The sequence below is a fragment of the Athene cunicularia genome (genome assembly GCF_003259725.1).
Source record: "Athene cunicularia isolate RWA chromosome 1 unlocalized genomic scaffold, athCun1 chr1_part2, whole genome shotgun sequence".
Taxonomy (NCBI): Eukaryota; Metazoa; Chordata; class Aves; order Strigiformes; family Strigidae; genus Athene; species Athene cunicularia.
In genome coordinates, this window is record NW_020799092.1 from 3,514,606 (window position 1) to 3,539,584 (window position 24,979).

The following is a 24,979-nucleotide window of genomic DNA, read 5'->3' on the forward strand; positions in this document are numbered from 1 at the left end:
CAGAGCTAAACCAAGTCAGCAGTCATTCTACAAAGTGTTTATATGAAACACTACCTGTCTTCTGCTACTGCACTAAAAAACAGAATTCTCTGATTAATTTCTCATCCTTCACAGAAAACACCATTAGAAGTACTTCAAAATTACTTAACTTGATAAACAGGTAAGATTTTAAGGTAAGGGAGGTGCTTAGGAAGCAAAGGAATGGCAGTGAGGGAGGGGGATTATCAGCTCAGAGAACAGACATGAAAGAGCAACTTTACCTGCATGATTGCAAGAAAGACAGAGAAGCAACTAGCTTGAGTAAGAAATGTAACCGAGCAGTGAAATGAAGGCAAGAGACCTTGGGCTGCAGTTTATGGGGAAGGGTGCCAGCAAGTATTAATTTGAAACCAAACACATTAAGACCTCCTTGCTGCCACTGAATGACAATGCACTTGGTGGAAATCAAGTAAGAAATCCCAACCTCATCCCATTCCCTGGGTGCCAACTCTCACCTCTGTGCTACTCCCTCGTTGTGTCAGGGTATTTGCCCAGCCACACAGTGAACTAGATTAGGAAAACGACCCAGCTCAGATGCTAACATGACAAAACGCAGCTTCAGACAAATTGGATTCCCCACCAGTTCACACATGGCTGTATGAAAGCTGGGACTAGGCAACAGAGGAGGCAGGAAGGAAGAGCAGCAGGGGAGCTGGGGTGCGTGAGCACGACTGCCGCTTTCCACAGCACTGCTGACTTATGCCAACTACAACCCACCCTGGATCTAGAGTGAGGGGAGGGGAGGGACCAGAGTGAACATTACAAACTTAAGAAATTGTGGCCACTTGTGGATACAGTTCCACCTTCTATCACCCATGTCTGTTTGCAAAACAGAAGAAAATGCTGGTCTGAAAGCAATGGGCTCCTGATAAGATTAATTTACTTATCCTTGTATTTACATTGCCAGAAAATGGGAATTAAGATTACAAGAATCTTGAACTCACCAGTATTAATTTCTCCTTACATACAAAATTTATGATGCTTTGCTGAATATATTTGTTTATTTATATGGAAGCTTACTATTAACTACTCTGAGACTTACAGAAAAACCTTTCAGATCCTTACGGACATGACCATGGCAATATGAAAGGATATTTCTGCCACTGGTTTAGCTGAGTAATCAGGCAGCTGTAACAGCTAATATAGCTTTGCCTTTCACTGCTAAACAGAAGGAACTGCTGCGGAAATACAAAAAAGTGAAGTCACTAGCCTGAAAAGAACGGTAGCAGGGGGAAAAAAAAGAAACAGTTATTACAAATTTTCTGATGGTACACAAGAGCACTTTGATTTCTCATTGAAATGGGGAAGGCACTGGAGGTAAGGAGCTGCAGAAGGCTGCATGTGGAAACTGGAAACTCTCCCCAACTCACCTGTGCTTGCTTTTATTTCCATTCCCAGGAGTACACTTCCCCCCTCACCCCCGCTCCGACTGCTCTGTGCTGAGGCTGCCTTTCACCATCTTGTTCTGCAAGGAGGGAAGAGAGCAAGGAAGGAGGGGCTGACGAACCAGCAAGCCAAAAGGAAGAGGAAAAAGAAAATGAGGGAGAAAAGGAAGACAGGGGTAGGGAAAGCGAACATACAGAAAGTGAGAGAGAGAAAAAGTAGTCAGTATTGGAACCAGTCATAGCTTTTCAGACAGAGTTTTCCTGGTGACAAAGGCAGGCAATTCTGCAAAAGTAAATAGTTTGGGATATGAAAGCCTGGTTAATTTTAAGAAACACAGAATTTAACACAAAAAGGTAGAACAAGCAGAGAACTTAAAACTGTCCCACAGATGGCTTAAGACAATCTAAAGTGCCATCAAAAGGTGAGGTATCCCATTCCCTTCATATCCTCTGTGCCTTGGCATCCTCATCTGTTCTGTTGCAATAGCACTCGGCTGAGATGCAGACACACAGCTATGTGGATTTGTGAGAGCAAGCTAACCCTTCAAAAGATGATTCGTTTTCAGACAGCGTTTTCCCTGTGATAAAAGCTGCTATTTTGCAAAAGTAGCACATTCAGGACATGGATGGTTGAAGCATCAATGCTGACAGAAGGAAATGGGAGAGCTCATCGGGGAGCACAGGGAAAGGCAGGACTAGTCCCTCTGGACTTAGCTTGCTTATGCCAGAAGTGTCAAGCGCAGTTAACCATGCAAGAAGCACCTCTGCTCCCTAGGAGCCACTTATTATGATGAGGTGTATTTATCCATGTGAGGCATGGACTGAAGAAAGGATAAGAGGCACTATCCTGGGGGACTTACTGTTAGCAGATTTATAAAGTTAGTTCTTTCACCCATTAACTACAGAAGAATGGGGGATTAGACAGCTACTAATTAGCTACTAATGTTAAACTGCTTTTACCTAAAAGCACAGTTTAAAATGCTCTAAAGTCTTTCTTCCTCTTAATTGCTCATGTTCATATCATGCAAAAAAAAAAACCAAACCCAACCACCCAACCAAAAACCCAAAAGGATGCTATCTGTTCTCCAGTCATTCTAGAGGAATGGTTTTCAGCCTTCCTGCTCCTGCCTTGCAACTGGCTAGAACTCCCCTTTCCAGCCACTACAATGGAAGAAGAAGGGTGATCCTATATTCTGCCATGCAGGAGGATTTGGAACAAACCAGTAATGATCAGTGAACCACAGGGCAAGGACTGTGTAATAGCCAAGCAAAAGAAAACTCTACTTCAAACAAATGATTCATGTGTTTACTAAGCAAAAGCCAACAACCTTCAGTGTCAAAGAAAGGCTGATGGTGTTGAATTTCCATTTTCGACGCAACACAGAAAACGATGTGCAGTGGAATAGTTTTGAATAAAATTTTAAAATTTTATTGCCTGCTGAAGTACCTTTATCAATTTAATTGGTAGTTCCCTCCTCCGATTACTTTGGAAATCAATGTGCCTGCTCAGTATCTTCTCCAGGAGGCTGGATTCTGTACCATGGTTGTTTCAGGGTTTGAGCACCATCACTGCAAGTACTCATATACAGCAGCCATGACCACCCAAGTCAGTTATGAAAAGCTTTTAACACTACGTTTCCCTGTAATACTTCAGGCAATGGGCAGCAAAAATAACACAGCCTTCAAAGATGTAACCGTCCTATTCTCTTTAGTCAAATATCCGAAGTTGGGCGGAGGGTGGCACTTAGGTAGTTGCATTCCACAGTAAAGGGAGCTCATCCCATTTTTGTTTGATAAGATCTGCAGGTTTGTGTAGCATTAATGCATCAATTTAAGCTTGCTGTACATTTTCAACATTATTCCGTGATTGGGCAGAATAATTTATTTTCTTTTATATAATGAAAGTAGGCCAGTTCTGGATAACAGCCTGAATGCCCCAGAATCTTCCAGTGCATTTTAAACAGTGTGTATAAATACATCATATTGTGGTAGAACATCCAGAAAGGAAAGTGAGACTAATTCTTGTATGTTTACAAAAGACAGATTAAAGATAATCTGTGAAGACAAAAGACCACCAGATGTCAGTCTAATTCTAGGCAGAGAAGAGATCTGCAGACAAGGACTAAATGGAGACTAATCCCTGCTAGAAAGCAACACAATTCTTCCCTATACTTTCCAGCATAAGCCATCCACCCTCTTGTGTAATTCCTGTTATATCCAACCAGCCACAAGAATGGCCATTTTTCTGTATACTTTTGAGCATTTAAAACTGGTGGACTCGTTATCTACAACCTCCCAGAGATTTATCCTCCCTTCTGGGTTGGGAGGAGTATTCCCAGCACTGTATCACATTGCTTATATGTACAGGATTAATTACTGTTTGCCTTGTCTCCCCTTTCCATACAGACAGAGCAACAGCAGTCCAGCTCTTAGTACCACTGTGTTTGCAGACTACAGGGACACTCAGTTAAGGATGCCCAAACCCTAGGGAGAAGCAGCATGCTGAATCCATCACCAAAACCAATGGTGGGTCTCCTGAGGAGTCAAAGATCTACAGAACAACTAAACAGATATATTGAAGGCTGAGTTCTAGGAAATCAGTTTAGTTACTATCACTAAGTTCATGATGCAATCTAAATGTTTCCAAAAACTGGTTCACACTTTTTTATGAGTCATTTTTCTTCCTCCTCGCATCCTCCATAAATCCAAGGAGGAAAACCAATGCCAGTTTCAAAGAGAAAGAGTGAGCGATGTACTGATTCTATGACAGAAGACAGGAAATGAAGCTGGGCTTTCTAAAGAGTCATCAAGGATCTAAAGAACAACTAAACAGATAGGGCAAAAACTTAGCTTATCTTCTTAAAGTTTCTGTATAATTCTCAAGTTGATGTCTGTTCCCAGAATATATCACAAGCACACATCACAGAAGAATTCATCTAAAAGCATCTCTGACTACAGATGTTATCCAGGTATAAAATTACTAATCCAAATTGACACCAGAAGAGGGCAGCAAAAAACAGGTCTAATCCAGGAGAGGATTCTTACCTTGTGCTTGGGGCACCTCACTGAGAAATTCTCTTCGTTTAGTAAACAATCTAGAGGAGAAGACAGACATTTATTACTTTTTAAATAAAAAACAACTTGAATACATCACGTGTTAATCTTGCCTCACAGGTACATATTTTTCATTCAAAGATCTCTTAGAGGAATACTATCATATTGGCAGGTTCATCCCTTCCATTCCCAAGGTTTCAGCAAATAAAATTACTAAATACCCCAAGTGACAACGTTGCCTGGATTACCAAGCCAAGTCCAAGCATCCCTGGTCTCCCCAGTCCTCTGTACAGAGTAAGAATCACAACAGCAAGTCTACAAATCCTGCATCCCAACTCCTTTCAGCTATTTCAGCCTTCCTCACTATAGCACGAGGAAGGTGGATGCATTCATCCAATCTGAACAGACAATCCCTGCTTTATACTTCATAGGAAAGTTGCCTTTCATCCTTACCCCAAGGCCCTGCCAACATCAGGGGTAGAAGGGGTATGTCTCTCTAGGTATGGGTGTATATGACAATTTATTTGCAATCCCAAATCCTGGTGATCAGTTTACACTTTGACACTATGTCTGGTAGTCAGGTCACTCATGCTGCTCTTGGATCTGCTTCCACAACTTGCATATATGAAGCTTCTATGATCTAAGAAGTAGTTTAATTAATGATTTAAACCTATTACGGAAAGTAGGGCACCTACATAGAATTGCTTATTTAGGAACAAATTAAGCAATACTGTCATTTGAAGAGCATTTCTTTAGTGGCACTGCCAGTCTAAGTGTTGCTTATCACCCTCCCTCCCAGACCATGCCTCTAAGGGATGCCGAGTCAGCAGCTCCCAGAACTCCAGTGCTATGCCCACACCAGGAACACCACGGGCTGGCTCTGTCTTCCCTTTGTGCCTTCTGGATACACCATGTTTCACCTTCAAAGCCAAGTGAAAAAGCAGCAGCACTCTTCCGAGAGAATTCCGCTGCCTCCCCGGACACCCTGAACTGTAGGGCCACCCCTCAACCTGCACAAACTTCTGACTGTTCTTTCCAGTTGCCTCATGCACTGAAGGCAGGCTGATCAAACGTGATCACCACATCAGTAGAACCAAGCACCATCACCACTTAAGTGTGACCAACACCATAAGAATTCAGCAAGGTGCTTAAGACCTCCCATCTGCTCCAACCTATCCAAATAGCTAGCAAGTAAGGAAGCACAATGGTAAATAAAATGTGCTAATTTAAACCACTTTTAAGTATGTAGCATAACCAGTGCTACCTGCTGTTTCAATCTGCTGGAAGAGTTTAGCAGCCAGCAGGAGACTGCAACTAAAGCTTGAGGGAAAAGCTTTCTAGACACCCAAGCTTTGGCAGAGCACTGCTCTGCTATGAAACACTTATGTTTCAACATGAATGCCTCTGGCCTGAATCAAAGGGAAACAGCATGCAATAGGCTAAGTTACTTGGGAGACTTTAGCAAAGGGGAGTAAAACCCTTAATCCTGCCACAGACAACAATTTCCAATGCAGTATTAGCAAATAACAGGAAATAAATAAAATGTCTCATTAAGGGCAGGAATTGTACATTTAGACTACAGCATGAATTATCACTGCATAATAGAGAGATCATCAAAAATATACAGAGCAATCATCAAAAACATACACAGTATGTTAGAACAGGATGGAGTTTTCTTCTTTCTTGGAAACCCAACATCGGTAATGAATGCACTTCTCTAGCTCGTACATCAGAAAGGAAGATTGTACAAGGATCAGGGAGAACTGCCAGAAAGCTCGTAACTTATGCCTGATCTGCATATGGAGCTCACTTTCTTACTTCGGTTGGCATTTTTGTTGCAAATACTAATAGCAGATCAAATTAATAGCTTTTTTTTTTTTTTGTATTAAAGGACAACTATGAAAAATTTCATCAGCTCACTGTAGAAAACCAGCTGAATACCAATCAGGCAAAAATTGTTCATCATTACAAAGCTGGCCTGGATTTCTGTTAGCAGTTCCAAGTATTTTATATCACAGATTACAATTCATCATGAAGTCACCAGACACATAGCTATGATCAGCTCATTGTGGCAGAAAGGGAAAAAGAACTGAGACTTGTCCTTGTTTGTACAGATTTTTCTCCATAAAGTAGTCAAAGAAAACCTAAACCATTTTTAATAGAAGCAATTATTCTTCCGTAAGCTTCACACTTTGTCTCACCCTCTGTGTTCTGCCTGTTACTCGTCTTTAATGATACTTGTGAAGACACACAATTTCTGTTCTCTGAAAATTTGTTTTATTTTACTGCTAGTCTTTTCCTAATTTATAGTCAAAAATCTTTTGTATGTGAAACTGCCTACGATACATGTTGTGGGTACAAGTGTGCTACAACAATCAGGATCTGACTCCAGGTGGGGAGGAACAAGCAGAGGGAGATGATACAAAATTTCAGAAAACAAAGATCCTGTTTCCATGGAGACGTCCCTAGGACTAAGTTATCTTGAGACATCAGAGGCTCTTCATAAATTTGGACAGACAAAAGCCAAACACAGACAATGTTAACCACAGTAATTTCCATATAAAAATTACTTGAGTGGTACTACTGATCTTGATTTTTATGCAGATGGTTAAGAGTTCAGCTCTCTTGGACCCTGTATTGCCAAAGATTACTTTCTATGAAAGGAGATTAAGAGGAAGGTTGAATTAGGCTATATAAAAGCATCCATATGTACGAACTGGCAGCTTATGAAGCCACGTGCCTTACATAGCAGCCAATTAGCAACAGCAGTGCAAAATCTGGCTCCTCACCAGGGTGGGATTGGAAACCAACCATCGGCACAGACGCCAGAGCCCAGGTCGCACTGCAGGGCCCGTCTTCAGTGCGGCAAGTAACGGTTTTTGAGATATTCCACCCTCCAGACCTTTTCCAAAAATGTATTGTCTTTCAAATGAGGCACAGTAACTGACAGGTTATTAACTTCTAACCCACAACAATGCAAAGGTAAAAACATGCTTCAGCTCGCAGTACAACTGCCTAGGAGCGTGACATGCATACTTCATCTCAACTTAATGTATGGTCTCTTCCAGGGATGCTACAGTAACTCAAACACCAAGTGTTTGTGACTCGACATACCCAAAAAAACTACTCCAGCAAGTGTTTTCTGATTTTTCAAAGATACAAAACCAGTCATGCATATTCCAAAAGCTTGAGAACCCTTATAAATGTCAACACAAACTTCTGAGAATGCAGAACAGATCTGCCCCAGATCCTCAAAGCAAGGTGGCACCATCCTTCAAAGCAGGATGGTTGACTTCAAATTAAACTACCACAGAGCTCAAGGAACTTGAGAAATATCTGTATCTGATTCACTACAGGAAAGACAGCGGTACTGTATAAACAATAAAAAGGTTTTATAGGCAGGCAGCAGGCTGAGGAAAGAGAAAAGTATTTTGATTTGCTTCTCAAGGAAGCCTACATTTTCTGCCTGGGCATAAATGAAAATCAGGTCCTATTCCATATAGCTTGCTTACTTATTTTATACAGATTTATAGGAAGAGCAGCTATAGATTAAGACAGCTTGATTATACCCACAGATAAAACCAACTGCAAACAAGGTCTTTTACTATCATACCATCAGGCTGAAATTTTGAATGCTAAGAATGTATGGGTTCTTGTATTTGTTTTGGTTGAAAACTTCAGCTAAAGCAGCCTAACAATTTCCTTAAAACTCTTTCCTGGAAAAAAGTTATTCTGCACATGTTAAAACGTGCCAGCAAATTTTCTCTGAAAAGCTCTTAACACACCCTGATTTTCAGTAGGACCTGAATTTTAGCTAAGGCATGCCTTTGCCAGTTTACCACAAAATCAGCACATACAACTCTTTCAAAGGAAGAATGGGGATTTTAGTCTGCACATCCTCAGGAGACACTTCTCAGATTTTAGTGGCTAGGTCCCTCAAAATTTCCACCAAATACACTTTTGTTTGGTAGTGAGCAGATGTTTCCTGTAAATGAACCTCTGGCCTCAGATTTAGGTACCAGATGCAAAAGCGCTGAAGCTTGTCAGGGGACATTTCTAAGGCTTGGGCAGCCTGAAGGAAGAAGTTGATCACTTCAAAACTGAAAAATGGAAAGCACTAGTCCAGAAGACAGCAGAAGTGAAAATGTTACTGAGAAAGACAATCTGGAAATGGAGAGAGTGGAGGCTAGCAGGATGAGGAGACCCATGCTAGCAGAAGTTAGGAGCGGGAATTAAGGATAAGTGCAGCAGGAAGCTAAGAATTAATGAGGACTGATTAAGCCAGAAGACTGGAGACTAAGAACTAGCAGGATAAGGCACGGAAAGGTGAAACAGAGGAAATCAAGGGCAATATACAAGAACAAATTGGGACCAGCAGGGTTAAGTGTGACAAGGAGCTAAGTTAGGAGAACCAGAGGGAAGTAAGAAGCCTAGAAAGGAGTAAGAAGCCTAGAGAGGAAAAATGGCCAGGAGCAAGAAAGGAGGAGGTGATGTAAGAGCAGAAAGGAGGAAGACAGAGTGACAGCTAGAAAACTGGACATATGTAAAGTTAGAAAGGAGCAGGGAAAATTGGGTCTTACAAAGAAACTGGAATAAGAAATTTGACAAAAGGAACTTGAGGCCAACTTGATAAAGAGCCTGCGGCTGGTATGAAGAGCCAGAGTAGAGAACCTATCAGGCACATGCAGACTGAAGAGAAACAGAAGAAAATGTATAGAGAAACAGAAGGAAACAGAAACATAAAGGAAAATGTATAAAGAAAGGAAGAAAAGTCTTTGTTCTCACTAGATCATACTCTTCCTGAAGTGAAACCAGAGATTCACCAGTTTTACCAGTTTGTGAAAACTCACAGTCCAGGTATCCCATCTCCATGCAGCTCTTGCAATTTATTACTGCTGTATTACTCAAAGGAGGGAAATTAGCTCAGAATGGTGCACTCTGACAGATGGCCACATGACAACATGATGTCTCATAACAAAATTAAAAGAAAATGAAGTAAGCATAGCCTTGGAACTTGAACACAAAGAGCTGCTCTAAAAAAACCCTCAAAGGCTGCAAAGTCAAGACAAATGTGAGGACAAGCCAAATTTAATGTAGCCCACTTCTAGATATATTGTAGACATATTACATTTAATATGGACTAAATAGTATGATTATATACTAGTTTTTGTACAGGACACTGCCTCTTCTGTGCATGACAGAACTGCTCTTGGGAATCAGTCATGATTGTTCACTCTATCTGTCATCTGGAGAATCCTACCATGTTTGCTGAAGTGGAGTACAGTTAATGAGAAAGGTACATCTGAAGAAAAAGGACAGTATCTTAATTCTGATACCTGTATTTAGAACAGAGAAAATGCCACATACTGTATCTAGTAACAGAAGAATTCAAATTAAGTACCCCAAACTATCTGGAACATTCACTATAATTTATTTTGTTTTTTCATGGTATTGAAAAGGGCAGGTCACAAACCAGAAATAAATTACTAAACACAATATGAATGCCAATCTGACAGTTCTGTCTGTCAATATACTGTTAAAAAAAAAAGTTTGTTAACATTGATAAAACTCAGGCATGACAGAGATGAGTATCACAGATAACTTCATAGTTCTACTTTCAGAACTGAGATGGAATCATATGCAATAAGTAAAATACAGGAACAGTAAGGACAATGTATGTTCATGAATGAGTACCCTTTCATCCTACGTGCTGAGGTAGGGCCTTATAGAAAAAGATGTCAGTCTTTAATTAGGCCATTACTATCTTACAAGATACATTCCTAAGAGACCAAAATTAGACTTCACAGAATCATCTAGGTTGGAAGAGACCTTGAAGACCATCTAGTCCAACCATTAACCTAACACTGACAGTTCCCAACTACACCAGATCTCTCAGCACTATATCAACTCTACTCAAACACCTCCAGGGATAGGGACTCCACCACCTCCCTGGGCAGCCCATTCCAATGCCCAACAACCCATTCTGTAAAGAAATGCTTCCTAATATCCAGTCTAAACCTTCCCTGGTGCAACTTGAGGCCATTCCCTCTTGTCCTATCCCTTGTTACTTGGTTAAAGAGACTCATTCCCAGCTCTCTGCACCCTCCTTTCAAGTAGCTGTAGAGGGCGATGAGGTCTCCCCTCAGCCTCCTCTTCTCCAGACTAAACACCCCCAGTTCCCTCAGCCGCTCCTCATACGACATGTGCTCCAGACCCTGCACCAGCTTCGTTGCCCTTCTCTGGACACGCTCGAGTCATTCAATGTCCTTTTTGTAGTGAGGGGCCCAAAACTGAACACAGTCATCGAGGGGTGGCCTCACCAGTGCCGAGTACAGGGATAAGATCCCTTCCCTGTCCCTGCTGGCCACGCTATTGCTGACACAAGCCAGGATGCCATTGTGCCTTTTTGGCCACCTGGGCACACTGCTGGCTCCTGTTCAGCCGGCTGTCAATCAACACCCCCAGGTACCTCTCTGACTGGCAGCTCTCCAGCCACTCCTCCCCAAGCCTGTAGCGCTGCTGGGGACTTACACGGACACCCTTATTTCTGGCATTTTTGGAGTGATTTTTGCAACCTGAATAATATTTCTTTAACACCTTATTTCATGTAAAATCAAGGATTCTCCATCTATACTGTGGCACTATTAGCATTCCACTGGAATATGAATTTAATTAAAAACATTTATATTGAAATAAAATGCAGTGCTCCAATAGGGTGGGATTTCACAGTGAGAGAGACAATGCAGTCATTCAGAAATGAGCATACCTAATTCAAATACTGTAACATTTGAAAAACAGCATAAATTAGGTGTTAAAACAAGTGGGCTGCTGCAGAAGTGGGATAACAAACAGGAAGCTTGCAATTATTTGCCAGCCAAGTTGTAATCTTGAATCCTTACCTGCTTGTTATCAGACTAAGTTTTGTATGACAGGAGAAACGAGTTACAGAGGATTGGAATAGTGGGACATTATTCATTATGAGGTCAGATTTTTTTATCCAAGAATAAAGTTTATCTCCATGAAAAACTTGCCCTATTGTACACAAAATGCCAGCTCACAACCCCAGGCTCATAGCTGGAGATAATACCATGCAATGTCCAGTGATGAAAACTGGACCTACTCAAGTGACTGGCCAAAATGCTTCTAAGGAGGGAGAAGGAAGGTCATGTTCCAAGTGGTACCAATGATTCTACAAACACTTTGCACTTGAAATCATTACTATGACTACCCATAGGAGTGTAACCCTGAAAGAGGAAACACCTTTCTGGTTACTTGCACCCTTTTAACAAAGGGTTTCTGTTTTTTGCAAGAAAAGAGTGGTCAGTTCTCATACTGCAGCCAAATTTCAGTCACTGTAAAACCCCCAAACCAGTTTTTTTTCTGCACTTTCAGGTAGATTCTTTTTCATTACAAGTTCAATCTTGTCCGAACACATACGCTATCTGATGCTATTTCTCAGCATTTGTATTACTGTACCTTCATAGTAGGTGAAAAATGGAGAGGGAATAAATTTGCAAAGTACCTTGGAATTATTTAGTATCATATGTTTCAAACAAACATGTAATATAGTTAGCATATTATTCTTACCTGCATCGATGGCACATGGGTAATGGTATCGGAAGGAGCAGCCTTTGTTGTAGCAGCCTAAGGTGGCTCCTGGTTCCTGGCAATGGGAACATTTCTGAAACGGAAACCAAGAAAGGGCAATGAATACTGCAATCATCCTTCCAAATATCTGTATTTTCCTGGCAATTTTATCACCCATATATGAGCACAAACTTCGAGTATCACAACGTTAATACTGTATCTTTCCACATCATACAAATAAAGGTCTTTTGAACAGGCAACAACATAAGCTCATTCAAACAAACTTCTCAGCTGTGCTAACCAGGCAAGAGAGATGAAATGTTCTAACCAACCATTCAGAAAGAACTCAAAATTATTGCTTAAATCCATTTAATTGGCCCATGTTTCAGTACCTGACAATGACACCAGTGTTAAAATTGGAGGAAAAGAGCTCTTCTGAATCTACTGTATTTTTAAAATGAGAATTAGCATGACAAAGGATGAATTAGAAGACACAATTAGTGTAAAAAGTCTTTGGTTACATCATTTTCATTATCACTAGCAGTCCAAGAAGATCAGGGCCAAGTTAAACATTTTTTCACAGGTAATCAAAAAGGTTGATCTGGAGCAGGGGAAGATGCCATCAAGGAAAAATACCTCACCATCACAGAAATGGCACATCTCCAAGAAATGCTTGCAGTGCTACAAGGATGCTCATACATTTATTTTCAAAGTAGTTAAGATTCATCTGATGACCATGTTCAATTTTCACTACTTAAATCCTATTATCTCAAATGGTCAATGATGTATTTAACCATATTATCAGACAGATGTGAATGTGGAAGAATGAAAGCCACTCACACATTTATTTCATCCTGAACGACTTAAGGAATGACCTAAAGTAAGTACGCCTATAGGGTATCTCATTCAGACAGCAATTTCATTTCTTGCCCGTATACAGTAAGTGACTTTCATTAACTAATCTAAGATTCTGATGAAAGCTCATTTTTGACAGCTTGACATTTTCCCCTTCTAAAAAGAAAACAAGCCACATCTGGTAGAATCCACTGAAGGCTAAGAGACTGCTACTATTTAAAAATTAAAATGCAAATAGACTACTGGCAGAAACAGAAAAGATGACCTGCAATAACTTTTAAGTCATACTTCAACACAGGAATTTTGGTTTTGCTGACAAACACAACCACCACCACATCAAGGCCTTGTGTAACTGGTACAATTCACCTTGAATTCAGGCCATGAGAAGTCTTTGGTCACTGACTGTACACCAAGAGAAGATGACATGATCTTTTTAGATCATTTTGTTTTCGTATTGGAAAAGCTAGTATCAAACTACATGTGCTCTATTAACAGTATCAGCAAGCTACACAGAAGAGATGTGTGCAAACCATCAGTGCACCTGGCACTGGACAAAAGCATGGGTTTTTTTACCTAACAGGGAGGCTCATATGCCAAGATGGCCACAGCAGATAGACCACACTTCTTCACATCCCTGATTAACATACACGTTGCAGTGGAAGCCTGCAGAATAGATGTGGCCAAAGATAACAGCCACAGCAAAGTTCCTCACTCTGCATCATAAACAGGGTTTTGATTACAATATTTCAAAAAACACTGAGAATATCTTGACAGTTATTGCTCTTCCTACTATTCTGTGCTATGCAGAGATGACTACAGTTTGTATTTAAATGATTGAATTAGGATGAAAGGAAAACTAGCTCCAGCCATAAACCAGGTGGCCCCCTTCAAATCAAAGCAGATGCAACAAACAGAAAAGCTTGTGAGACGTCAATTCTCATGACATCTACAACTGCAGTCTTGAATACTGCCTTCTCTTTTCGGTTACGCCAAAACATCCTGAGCCTGATCTTCAGCGCTCCCTATTAAATCATGTCTATCTTCTAAGCAGTGAATGTGTATCATGACAAACTACTGCAGTATTTGTGATGTAAGGGAAGTGTCTCCAAGGCCTAGAAAGAGACATTCAACCAGCTTATTTTTGCCTGTCAGAACACAATGCCCATTTCCATAAGATTAAAAAAAAAAATAAAAATCTAACCAACATTTAAAGGCATACCAAAACATATGGACCTCTAGCCAAACTGCAGTGTAATTCTCTCATGGGAGTAAAACCAAGTTTCATGTACAGAAAATGTCTTTTCCTGGCTATGAAGTCAACTCTAGAAAAATATTATGTACTGGCAATACAGATTCACCTATACCAAGTATTCACAAAGTGCAGCTTGAGAAGTTCTGAACCACAGCTCTTTACCTGTATGCTTTATTCTTGCTTTTAGATGTGGCTGACTGAGATTAATTAATCTAACAGGACAGAACCCAAATTGACTATTCTTTTTGAACACAGATATGAATTTCTAGTTTTGTTCCTCAGAGGCATTCTGAACTCCCTATTTTATCTAGTCTTTGAAGTACCATCACACTGTAGCTACAGAAGAGGTCATTCTTTCCTGGAACACTGTGTCCTGTACATAGCAGTCAGTAAGAGCATAAGAACTACAGCAGCAGAGATTAAACTGTAGCTGTGTAAAATATTTTTTAACACTAAAAGAGTGTGCTGTGCAATACAACTGAAAACAAGACAACCCCTAGCAAAATTTTTAAAACTTTTCCAAATGTTAGTTTAGTCTTTGAACTTATTCTTTACTGCATCTAGCAAGGTTCATCTTGCTATTCTGAAACTTGCAGCGGAAACATGACAAGCATTTTGACGAATTTTAAGTGTGCCTGTAGCACTGAGCTGAGAATGGGTATGGAATATTTCAAATCGGTTGTAGTTAGGAATGATTAGACAGGAAAAGTGGGTAGTTAAGATGCCAAAGCATGAGCATCAAGCCTTCATTTCCCCTTTTTTTAGTCTGCCAGACCAACTAGATTATTACCAGGGTTACCTACAGCTACGCCCACAACAGCAATTCCCCAGTGGACTACTATACCATTGACTGCTCAAGGCAGAGATCATCTGCTGCTGCTGGCTCCCCTGCTGCTGAACAAGTCTCCATTCTGGCAGATGCTCCTGCTTTTCACAAGCCACTGACAGTCTAATGGCCCCATTTCTTCTACCTCCTGGGACCCCCGACCATCTGCTTCTTTCAGGGGAAGCTGGGGGAACCACATACACAATAACTACTCTTTTCTTTCTAGTTCTTCCTTCTTGACATACCACAGAGTGACTGAACAAAGCTGCCACCCTACAAAGCTGTGTGGTTCTGAAGCAACTTACAAGACTATCAATCTTTGAAAAAGACTATCATAATGGAATGCCATGTGGTTTCCAAAAATATACCCAGGTGCTTCCAGAAAGACAGAATGAAGAAATTAAAAAAATTTCTGGACGGTGCCAGTCATCTTTTGCAAGACATCATTGCTCTATCTTAAAGATGTATCATTTCTGCTAGTACTCTTCCTGGCTTTGGTTAAAACCCTCATTTTATGTATTTGTTTCAAAACAAAAAGAAAATAAAAGATGTACACTACAACTAGAAAACATTCTAAAACCAAAATACAGAAAACGTGTGAATTGCGCTTAATAATCACTAATCGTTCTCTGTGGTCCATGAGCAAATTTTCACCCAAACTCCACCATCCTGCAGCCATCTACCAGCAGATGGTAGCAGCCTGCTTGTCACTTGTAAAGGAATTATAGCATTCTTAGCCAGGGAAACAGCACTCAAGCTCTCATGGGAACAAAAATTCCTTTTGCTCAGTAAGCAGCCTGCTTAACCTCCACTGCTTGAAAGAGCTGAAGGCTGGTACTTGGACTGTGCTCCCAATGGGAGGTGCCAATGGATAGTAATCATTGCCAGGCATCATCTAATCAACTCCCGGCTTAAATTAAAAAAAGAAAAAAAAAAACAAAAACAACACCAAACAAAAAAAAAACCCAAGGTAAAAAAAAAAAAGAAAAAGCACACAGTAAGATTGATTCAGAGGTCCTATCTCCACAATTCATCTCTAGCCACAAGGCACATATATCTCACTTAGAATAGGCTGGAGAGACTGAAAAGTGCCATTTAGAAGAGACACTCCATCCCTTGAACTAAATTATCAATAGTATTAAAGCCAGATACATTGTCTCTACCTCTCCACGCTATTAGCAGCCCATTTCTTCCAGGCTACAGCTCATCATTCTCTGTCTACCAAAATGAAGTAACACCCAAACTGGAAGTGTGAACAGTTAGGGGACAGCTACCACAGCAGCAGCAGAACTGGTCTGATGTATTCAAAATACTAAACCATCCACAAGCTAGACTTCTTCAGATTTAAGGTTTTTTTCCCCTTCTGCAATTTGTATTCCTTCACTACTACAAGAGTAAACTCTTTTGACAGCACACTGCTTTAAATGTTATAAATATGGGTGAGTGTTCTGGTACCTTTTTTTTGTCTCCCTCAGATTTGTACCCAACTCCACATAGTTGTTATAACATAAACATGTCCTGAGCTACCTACCTTTCTCCAACCAAGCACAAGCTCTTTGGCTTGTGAAAAGAAGTGACCCACGCTGCTTAAGTAAAACACACACCTTAAGTTTTCTCTTCAGCTCTGCACGGACAGAGATAATATCTTGACTAAGAGTACTGGAATCCCACAGTGGACAGGGTTTTGCTGGTGGGAGGACAGGAGCTGCCAGACCAGCCTTTCCAATATATAAAATATATGCAGAATATATATGGGCAACAGCAGGAACAACTGCTTAGAAGCAGAAATTAATTGCTTCTGCCTAACACTACTTTAAAGTGTTTTCAGATGATTCTTCCACTATCTTTCTTGTGGAACAATTACCAAAGCAGTTTAAGCAAGGGCATTTGCAACAGATGCAATTGTATCATATTTTCAACTGTCTGTAATCTAGAGTCTTTTCTTGCTGATCAGTTGATTCTTTCAGTTTGCTCACCTGTACCCCACACTCAAGTCTCATTCTAACTTCCTCTCTTCCAAGCACCAGTTTTTCCCTTGCTCTGGTTTCTTCGCATTTCCCTTTACCTTGATTTCTAAGTATCTCCTTGTTTTTCCCCTTCTTGCATACCAGTGTCAAGAATGCATAAACAGAATAAAATGGAAAGCAACAACTGAAGGTTAATAAAAAAGAAAAGAATGAAATATATGTGGCATTAATTATACAGGCACGTCTTCACTTTCCATGTTATATGCATTTTTCATACTCTCTCCTTCATCTGTTTAAATTATAAGCTTTTAGGAAAATAATTGCTTCTGTATAATTGCACTGCACAAATGCAGATGTAAGATAATGAAGATTTCAGAGTCAGCTGCAATATTAGGAAGGAGGGCCTTCTGACTATTTCTGATTAAACAATTGGCAGGCTAGGCAGAGGGTCAGATTTAATATCCAGGCAAAAGGGCAACAGAAGCAGCAGGAAGCCTCATTCTCTTTCCTGGAAAGCAGAATGCAGAGAGACAACTTACTCCAATAAGCTATGAGGAAAAGTAAAAAAACTAAACTAAACTTTAAAAAAAAAAAAAAAAAGGTACTGTTTGCCATTTGGTATAGGAGAAAGGAATAAGCAATTTTGGGAGACTGCTGCAAAAAAGGACTGAGATGAAGAAAGAGCAGGGTGGGCAGACATTTTTAGGAAATAGGAGAGGAAAACAGCACTTCCACTGCGATGTGCAGATACTGGTTAATGAAAAAATCTGCTTATGTGACTGGGGCTAGAGATAACAACCAGTACTGAAGGACACAGAATTAATAGTTTCCATTCCCTCTCAAACAATTTAAGTTCTCCAAAAACCAGGCACAGAAAAACAAACCCCAGAATTAAAAAGATAAAATACCTTTAGATATTCATTATTAAAAGGTATGCTCCTGTAGCAAGCAAATCATGTAATAATAAAGGAAAAATAGTGAAGTAAAACTGAGCAGCTATCTTCAAGTCAAGAAACTAAGGACAAATTTAGATTCCAAGATTTCAGCAAACACAAGTCAGTGATCTGGAAGATACTCTACTAATAAAGCTGCATTAGGAAACACAGTAAAAAGTCAGAACTGCAGTGCTGCACAGGCTGCTGAAGCACAAAGGGAAGCTGCAGCTCAAAATGGATGGCATAAAAACACCACCAGAAGAAATACAGAACTGAAAAATGTCTTAAAAGGGAAATCCTACTCTATATTACAAAACTGAATAAAGTACAAGAGAAGCACTTGAAAGAAGAACAGAGCATTCCATTTCTCTCAACTCGAAGGAAAAAGAAAGTAACGAGAACAGAAGTAAACCATTAGTTTTGACAAGGAATGATGAAAAATTTCTAAGGTCCTATGCAGACACTTTGGCTATACAACTGTACTTAGAGACTCTCAAAACTGGGGGTGAACAATAAGGTGTGAAAACTTGTGAAGTTTGTAAAATCACCCAAGGTAGCCAGATCTCAAACTGATGGTAAAGAGCCACAAAAACATCTCACAATCCTGGATAAAATGGAGATGAAAATTAATGTTAAGTGCAAAGTGATATACATGGGGAAAAATATTTTCACCTATATATACATGATGACAGACTAAATTAGCTTTTATTACTCATGGGAAAGTGTCAGTAGTCATCCTGGACAGAAACATCATGCAGTCCCTGCAACCACAAAAAAGAGCCGGCCGGAACGTAAAAAGTTATAAGGAAAAGAAATCAATACTGAAACCTAAATTTTCATTACATCTGTCTGTTACCCTTTTAGTATCCAGACATGTCAATGATGTGTGTGGTTCTGGTCACCCTATTAATAAAGGAATACAACAGCTAATTAAAAAAGTAGACATATCACAGCAATAACTAGAAATGTAAAGAGCTTCCATATAAGAAAAGATGTAAGTATTTTGCAAAGAAAGTAACTGAAGTGGGACTGAGATATACAGAATCAAATACAGTGTGCATAAGGGAATGACTGTTAGCCATCTGGAAGAAGGAAGAACAAATAACAGGTTTAAAAGAAATCCACTTTTTTCATACAACAAATAATTACTAAACGGCAAATTTCATTGCCAAACAATGCTGCAGTGGGCAAAAGAGTTCAAAAACAGATTAGACAAATTCATCCAGGATAGTTATGCCACTGCCTGTTAAACACAGCGATGTGAAAGAGACTACTCTAAAGCTGTGATTGCTGAAAGGAGGGAGAAAAATATGCAAGTAGCACCCTGTAGATGCCTGGTTTACTACATGTCTGAAGATAACTGCTCCTGGACACTGCTGGAGACAGGACACCACAGCAAAACATACTTTTGCACCTGCCTGGAATGGCAGTTCTTTTGTAGACCAAAAGATTTGATTGTGAAATTCCATAATGAACACCACCACCACCCCCACCCCCCCTCCATGATTATTAAAAAGAATTTAGGCACTCAGAAGTACTGTCAGAAGTTTACGACTTTTCAGTCTTACCTCCGCAACAAGAAGACTGAGCTAAACTGAAACACCATATAAAAGGGTTAAAATTTATCTAAGAGAGAAATTCATGTTCACTATTCCATACTAGTCCAACTGTTTCATTCACTTACTGGAGTGATCAAAGGCTTAAATGTGCATGAACACACTCTAGGAGATGAGACTGGTGAAAAGCTGAGAAAGTCATGGGGGAAGATGAACCCTCCACAGGTCTTTAACAATGGAAGGAGAAAAAAACACAAATGAAATAAGGACCAGGCATAACTGAACTAGAATAGAGGTTAGATACTTTAAACTGATGGTTAACTAAAACAGATGTAGCAAAATTAACAAAAAATAGTAACTTTAAGTGGCAATGAAAGTGCATGTTTAATTTCAAATTTAGCAGGCTAAGTACACACTTTGTAGCCATTTCGTATTTTAAAAGGAGTATTAAAATAATACATAGGCTAACAAGTCCAAGAACACAAGAAATGCATAAATCTTGTTTCCTTTGATGACAAAGAGTCACCGTGAATGAGAGAAACATTTCAGACAACCACTTATAAGTATAGGGATTTGAATTTGCTAAAGTATGCAAGTCTAGAAGAAAAAAATTATACAGTTTATGTTATCTTGACTATTCATTTGGGGAATTAAATGTGCAACAATAAGTGCAATTTAGTTACGAAAAGGTCTGAAAGACAGATGAGCAAACTTAAAGGAGAAAAAAGAAATTCAAATTTTCAAGCAGTGATTATGTGATAAGGACATACAGAGTTGTGGGAACAGCATAGTCAGCAAGACAGAACATTTACTCCAGTAGGATTTTCTGCCAGTGCTAGATTTCTTTCCCAACTATCTTGGGATGACGGGAAAAATCTAAATATATGGTGAACTTCTATTCAGCACAAGGTCTACCAAGTGCAGTATAAAACAACAGTATGCAGTTGCCTTAAAACAAAGCAACATCACCACCATAAAAGAGGTTTCGATAAATTAAGTAATTACCATAAGCTCTCCCCTGTAAAGCAATACTTTTGAATATCAGTTACTGGAGGGACATAAAAAAGGGAAAAAACTGACGTAAATAAGAAAATGCAATAAACTCAAGGAATTTGTTTTCAAGAGGTAAACTCTTGAGGTTTTTCTCTAGGGAAAGAAAAAATGAATTAAAAGGCTCAAAGAAAAAAAGGTCTAGTTCATTAAGGACAAAATCACTATTAGTGGCAGTACATTCAACAGAAACAAAACCTTTGTAAGGGCTTAAAAATACAGAAGCACTTTTGAGCAAGGCAAACCGTAAACAGAAAAGGTTTGTCAAGGTATTAAATACCTATGCAATCCAGCAGGAAAAATTTGTTGGTACAAATCCAACCTTGCCAACAACTCAAAGGCTTGTAACGCTGGACAGAAATAAACCATTTGTCATTATTTGCAATAATCTGTACAAGCCCTCGTCATAAACAGAGCCCCACTGCGCAAGACACTTCAGTAATACAGAACAAGCGTTGGTGGATGCAAGGGGATGAAATAGGAATAGTGTGACTGAGCCAGCATCGTTGGGCAGAGTCCATCATAGCAGCAGGTCAAGCATATCCAATTGTTCATCAGAAATCCCAGACAAGAAGGGCTTTGAAGAAATCCGTGAAGGAAAACAAAGGTAAATGTGCAGTGTTTAGAAAGTGAGGCACTTTATTCAGGGAATTATAAGATTAGCCAGGATGCACTGATTGGAAAGAGATCATAAGTTCTTGGAACTAAAAGAAAATGCAGATAAAATAATGATGAGTAACTTATGTTTGAGGCATAAGAGGAAACTGGCAGATGAATGTGAAAGAAATAGGTATGCAAAAATGACAGTTTGGAATACATGACAAACATTTTTTCTAAATGGACACTTACTCATTAGTAACAATACCAATTCTTAAATTAAGCTCTAAAGAGACACTCCTATTGCAGTCAAAAATGTATTCCACTGCAAGCAAGGATAGGTGAAAAAGATACAGTACTCATCCTACTGGAAAATTAACAACTTGCCTCTCTAGAAGAAGAGTAGCAAATAAAAGTACTACTCAGCATGGTTAAACAGAGAATGATGAGAAGACAACAGCTCTTCCAGAAGGCTACTGAAGCAGTAGCTGGTGGCAGAGCCATAGCAAGGAGTAGCAAAGTGCACACAAGTATTCCTGAGGTCACTGGTGGCTGTTGCTACCACCCAGGAAAAGCAGTCAAAGATGAGCAATAACAGCAGGTGAAATTAATCCAAGAGAAAAGGTGAAGGTGCAATGCTTGGGGAAGGAGAATGCCTTTGAGCCAGTACATCTCTCTCTAGTGATAGGCTGTCAAGTAGCACATCAGTGCTAAAAATAAATTAGAAGATACAAGCTCATGAACTACAGCAATAAATAGTCAATCAGAGCTGAGGAAAATGAAACAAATTAGTAACACACATTGACGAAATTACTTCAGATAGAGAGACGGTGCTCTATGTGAAATAACGCTGGCTCACCAAAAATCTGACTGAGTTTAAAGAGGAATATGTTATTTCACTATTCAACAATCATCAGGAAAAAAAACCTACAAACCATAATGAAATATGTGCTACTTAAACTGCCCATTACAATAATAGCTACTTTTCATGAATTCTAAACTGCATTTATTCAAAAATATCTAGGGTCAGTAGGCTTGCCAGAGACACACAACACAGAAAAATTTCTTATGAGCTAGCAGCAGTTTAGAAGCGGCAGCAAATATAAATAGGAGCAGAAGTCCAAGGCCCGATGGCATTCCAGCTGGATATTACAAAGCAGCTGAGGCAGTGTCAGTAGTTTCCTTAAAGGACAGGCTTAATGTTGTTCTAGGGGAAGAGCTTGCTCCATCTAAGGATTAAAGAGCTGTGTATTTCTCCCCAGATCTGAAGGGAAAAAAAAAAACTAATCAAGATCTTTCAGGCTCAGAACACTGCTGAATCATGGTAAAGGCAATAGTACTATGAAACTATTTGCAAACCATGGCTTCACTTTTTCTAAATCTAGATTAATCTATAGTAAGATAAGGACTGGTATAAACCATAGACTATTAGAACTAAGTCAGTGTGCAAGATCAAAGATAAGTTTTGATCTTTTTTCACCTAAAGCAGAAATTGAAGGATACAGGCATTTTTGTTTTTTGTTTTTTCTTTTAATTTAGACCGGCACACCCTCTTCTAATTTCTTATTCTTCCATCTTCTGAAGGCTTTAGCCCAAAAGCGTAAGTGTAAGTCAGCAGCAAAGTCTTCTTTGTTAAGACAGCTTGAGACTCAGAAGGGAAAATTCTTGTTGGCATTACCCTTTAAACTACTTGTCCAGAAAACTGAATTTATTGGTAACTATTCAAAACTCCTGTTCCCCAGGAACTGCCTCTGCAGATTTCTGTCTGCTTAGAGGAATAGTACCATGTGGCATCACTAAAGAATCCTTATTCTCTCAAATGATAATGTGTGACACTTCAAAGGAGGAATAATTAAATTTAAGTGCAGAAGTTAAGACTGCATTAAAACCTCATAAAACAGTTTTATGTACCTAATGTGGGTACTGGATTTTTTTTTTCTAATCTAACCTAAACAATTTCTTAAAATTAACATCTAAAAAAATTTCTTGGTTTTCTGGAAAGCACTGGTTATGCATTGTGTCAACCTTGAAATTTTAGTGATTGAATTTAACTTGAAGAGTTATTCCACCAGAAAACACTTAAATATAATAATTAATTTACATATGGCACCAGTAGATTCACATTAGTATCATCAGCATTTTAACTTTCTACAAGAAAAGAGAAAGCTAACACCAGATGAACATAGGACAAAATATTTTTATTATCTTCTGTGGACCTGACTCTAAACAATAAATGAACTTAACCTTCCTCCAGTTAACATCCATGCAACTAAAACATGCAACCTTGTATCAGCTCTCTAATCTTCCCATTTACTTAAGAAGTTCAATTTTCAAAGTACCCTACAAATTTGTCTTAATGGTCACAAAATAAGTGGTTTTAAAGCCTACTTTACAGAATAATTGACTTGTCAAAAGCCATGTAGAGAATTTTTGACAGCACAGGCACAAAGTCTGAAAAGTTTACAACTCTTAAACCTGAAGTATATGAAGTTACCTTTACTTCTCATCCCCACTGCCCCCTCTTTTTTCTTCCTTTGGAAGTTTCACACTGCCCAGCAGTGTCCTTTAGAGAAAGTCCCCATTTCAGAGATTCATGCCAGGACACCCTCCTCCTTTTTCCCCTCCCTTAGTAGCAAGTCTTTTATGAAGCTGGACAGACTCCTTTAATCATAAATAACTTTCTGAAACTTAGCAAGTGAGAGCTCTCACGAAGAATAAAGCATTCAGAGGTGCAAGAAAAGCTGCAGGTAACAGCAGTATAGTGCAAAGCACCAACAAAATGACATTTTATGAAATGATAAGCCATGAGAAAAAGACAAACATACAGCTGAGCTAGAACTAAGGGACCTAAGCATAAGTCAAAAGAAAACATGCAAGGAGAAATAGGGAAAAAAACCCCCAACAACCACTGTAAAGATCGCACAACCAGTTTTTAACATCAAGCTTTAGTGTTTTCTTAAACAGAAGGAAAGCTTAGGTCAGACAATTAACTGGTTGAGATAAGAGGTAAGTGTATTTATGCTACAATCGGTTGTGCAACCAAACCTCAAGAAGACAAACGCAATCTATTTTTACTACTGGTAGCTCAGGTATGGACAAACAGTGCAGCTGCAGCACGCAGAACCCTGGGCTTTGTCACTTGCCACAGTCTTTGCGTCTTGAGTAGGCTTGGTATTTTACACCAAAGTCCTATGCTGTTATGTCTACTCTTACCAACAGTTCAGCAAGTTTGAAGACAACTTAAGTAGATCTACATGATTAAAGTCACACCCTGAGCACGGCTAGAATTTCTCAGAAGAAACTGCAGCTATTTTAGTCCTTTTAATTGAAGAGAAATGCCTACTTCAGGTTAGTCCAGGTGGCAAATTAGGCCAGAGGAGGGGAGGAAGCATCCAGTGCCTAGTGCTTCTAGATCATAGAAATAATAATAGTAATAAACCCCCCCTACGTTTTTGTATGTATAGACAACTAGGTGGTTGCACTTGACATCAGTAATAAATGCTGCAAAGCTATATACATTTGAGAACCACCTTAGACAAATGTTAAAATGTACCTTTTATTGAATTTACTAGTTTATGTAATTAGTAACATGTTTCTGGAAAAACCTTCTATCTGAAGGCATGGTTTTGACCAGTCCACTCACTTCCAGACCATTTTAAGACATTAGTTTGTACTTGTACAACCTGCTGCCCCCTCCTAAACCTACCTGTGCATTTCCCTGTATCAATGCGGGTACTAAGAGTCAAGAAAGCTGGTTCAGCCAAAAAATGAGCTTCACAAAAATGAGGGGGACAGGAAGAGGGCAGGCCAAATTTGCTGGCCAGATCAGCTACCTGACTTGGTTCAGTCACAAAGCAGTAGTGCTGGCAGGAGGGG

General features: G+C 39.5%; 1 protein-coding gene across 3 annotated transcripts in view; it reads right to left on the reverse strand.

The window, feature by feature from the left end:
- The window catches only part of TCF20 (transcription factor 20), a 117,112-nt gene that overhangs the window by 4,454 nt on the left and 87,679 nt on the right, over window positions 1-24,979 (reverse strand). Inside the window, exons 3-5 of one of the 3 annotated variants that reach the window (XM_026868567.1) lie at window positions 12,066-12,159; window positions 4,470-4,519; window positions 1,410-1,504 (exon numbers count right to left, since the gene is read on the reverse strand). In XM_026868567.1, the coding sequence (XP_026724368.1) occupies window positions 1,454-1,504; window positions 4,470-4,519; window positions 12,066-12,159 (195 nt within the window). In that variant the 3' untranslated portion in view covers window positions 1,410-1,453. Of the gene's footprint in view, window positions 1-1,409; window positions 1,538-4,469; window positions 4,520-12,065; window positions 12,160-24,979 lie in introns of all 3 variants that reach the window. The other 2 variants (XM_026868566.1, XM_026868568.1) reach the window with 2 other exon arrangements.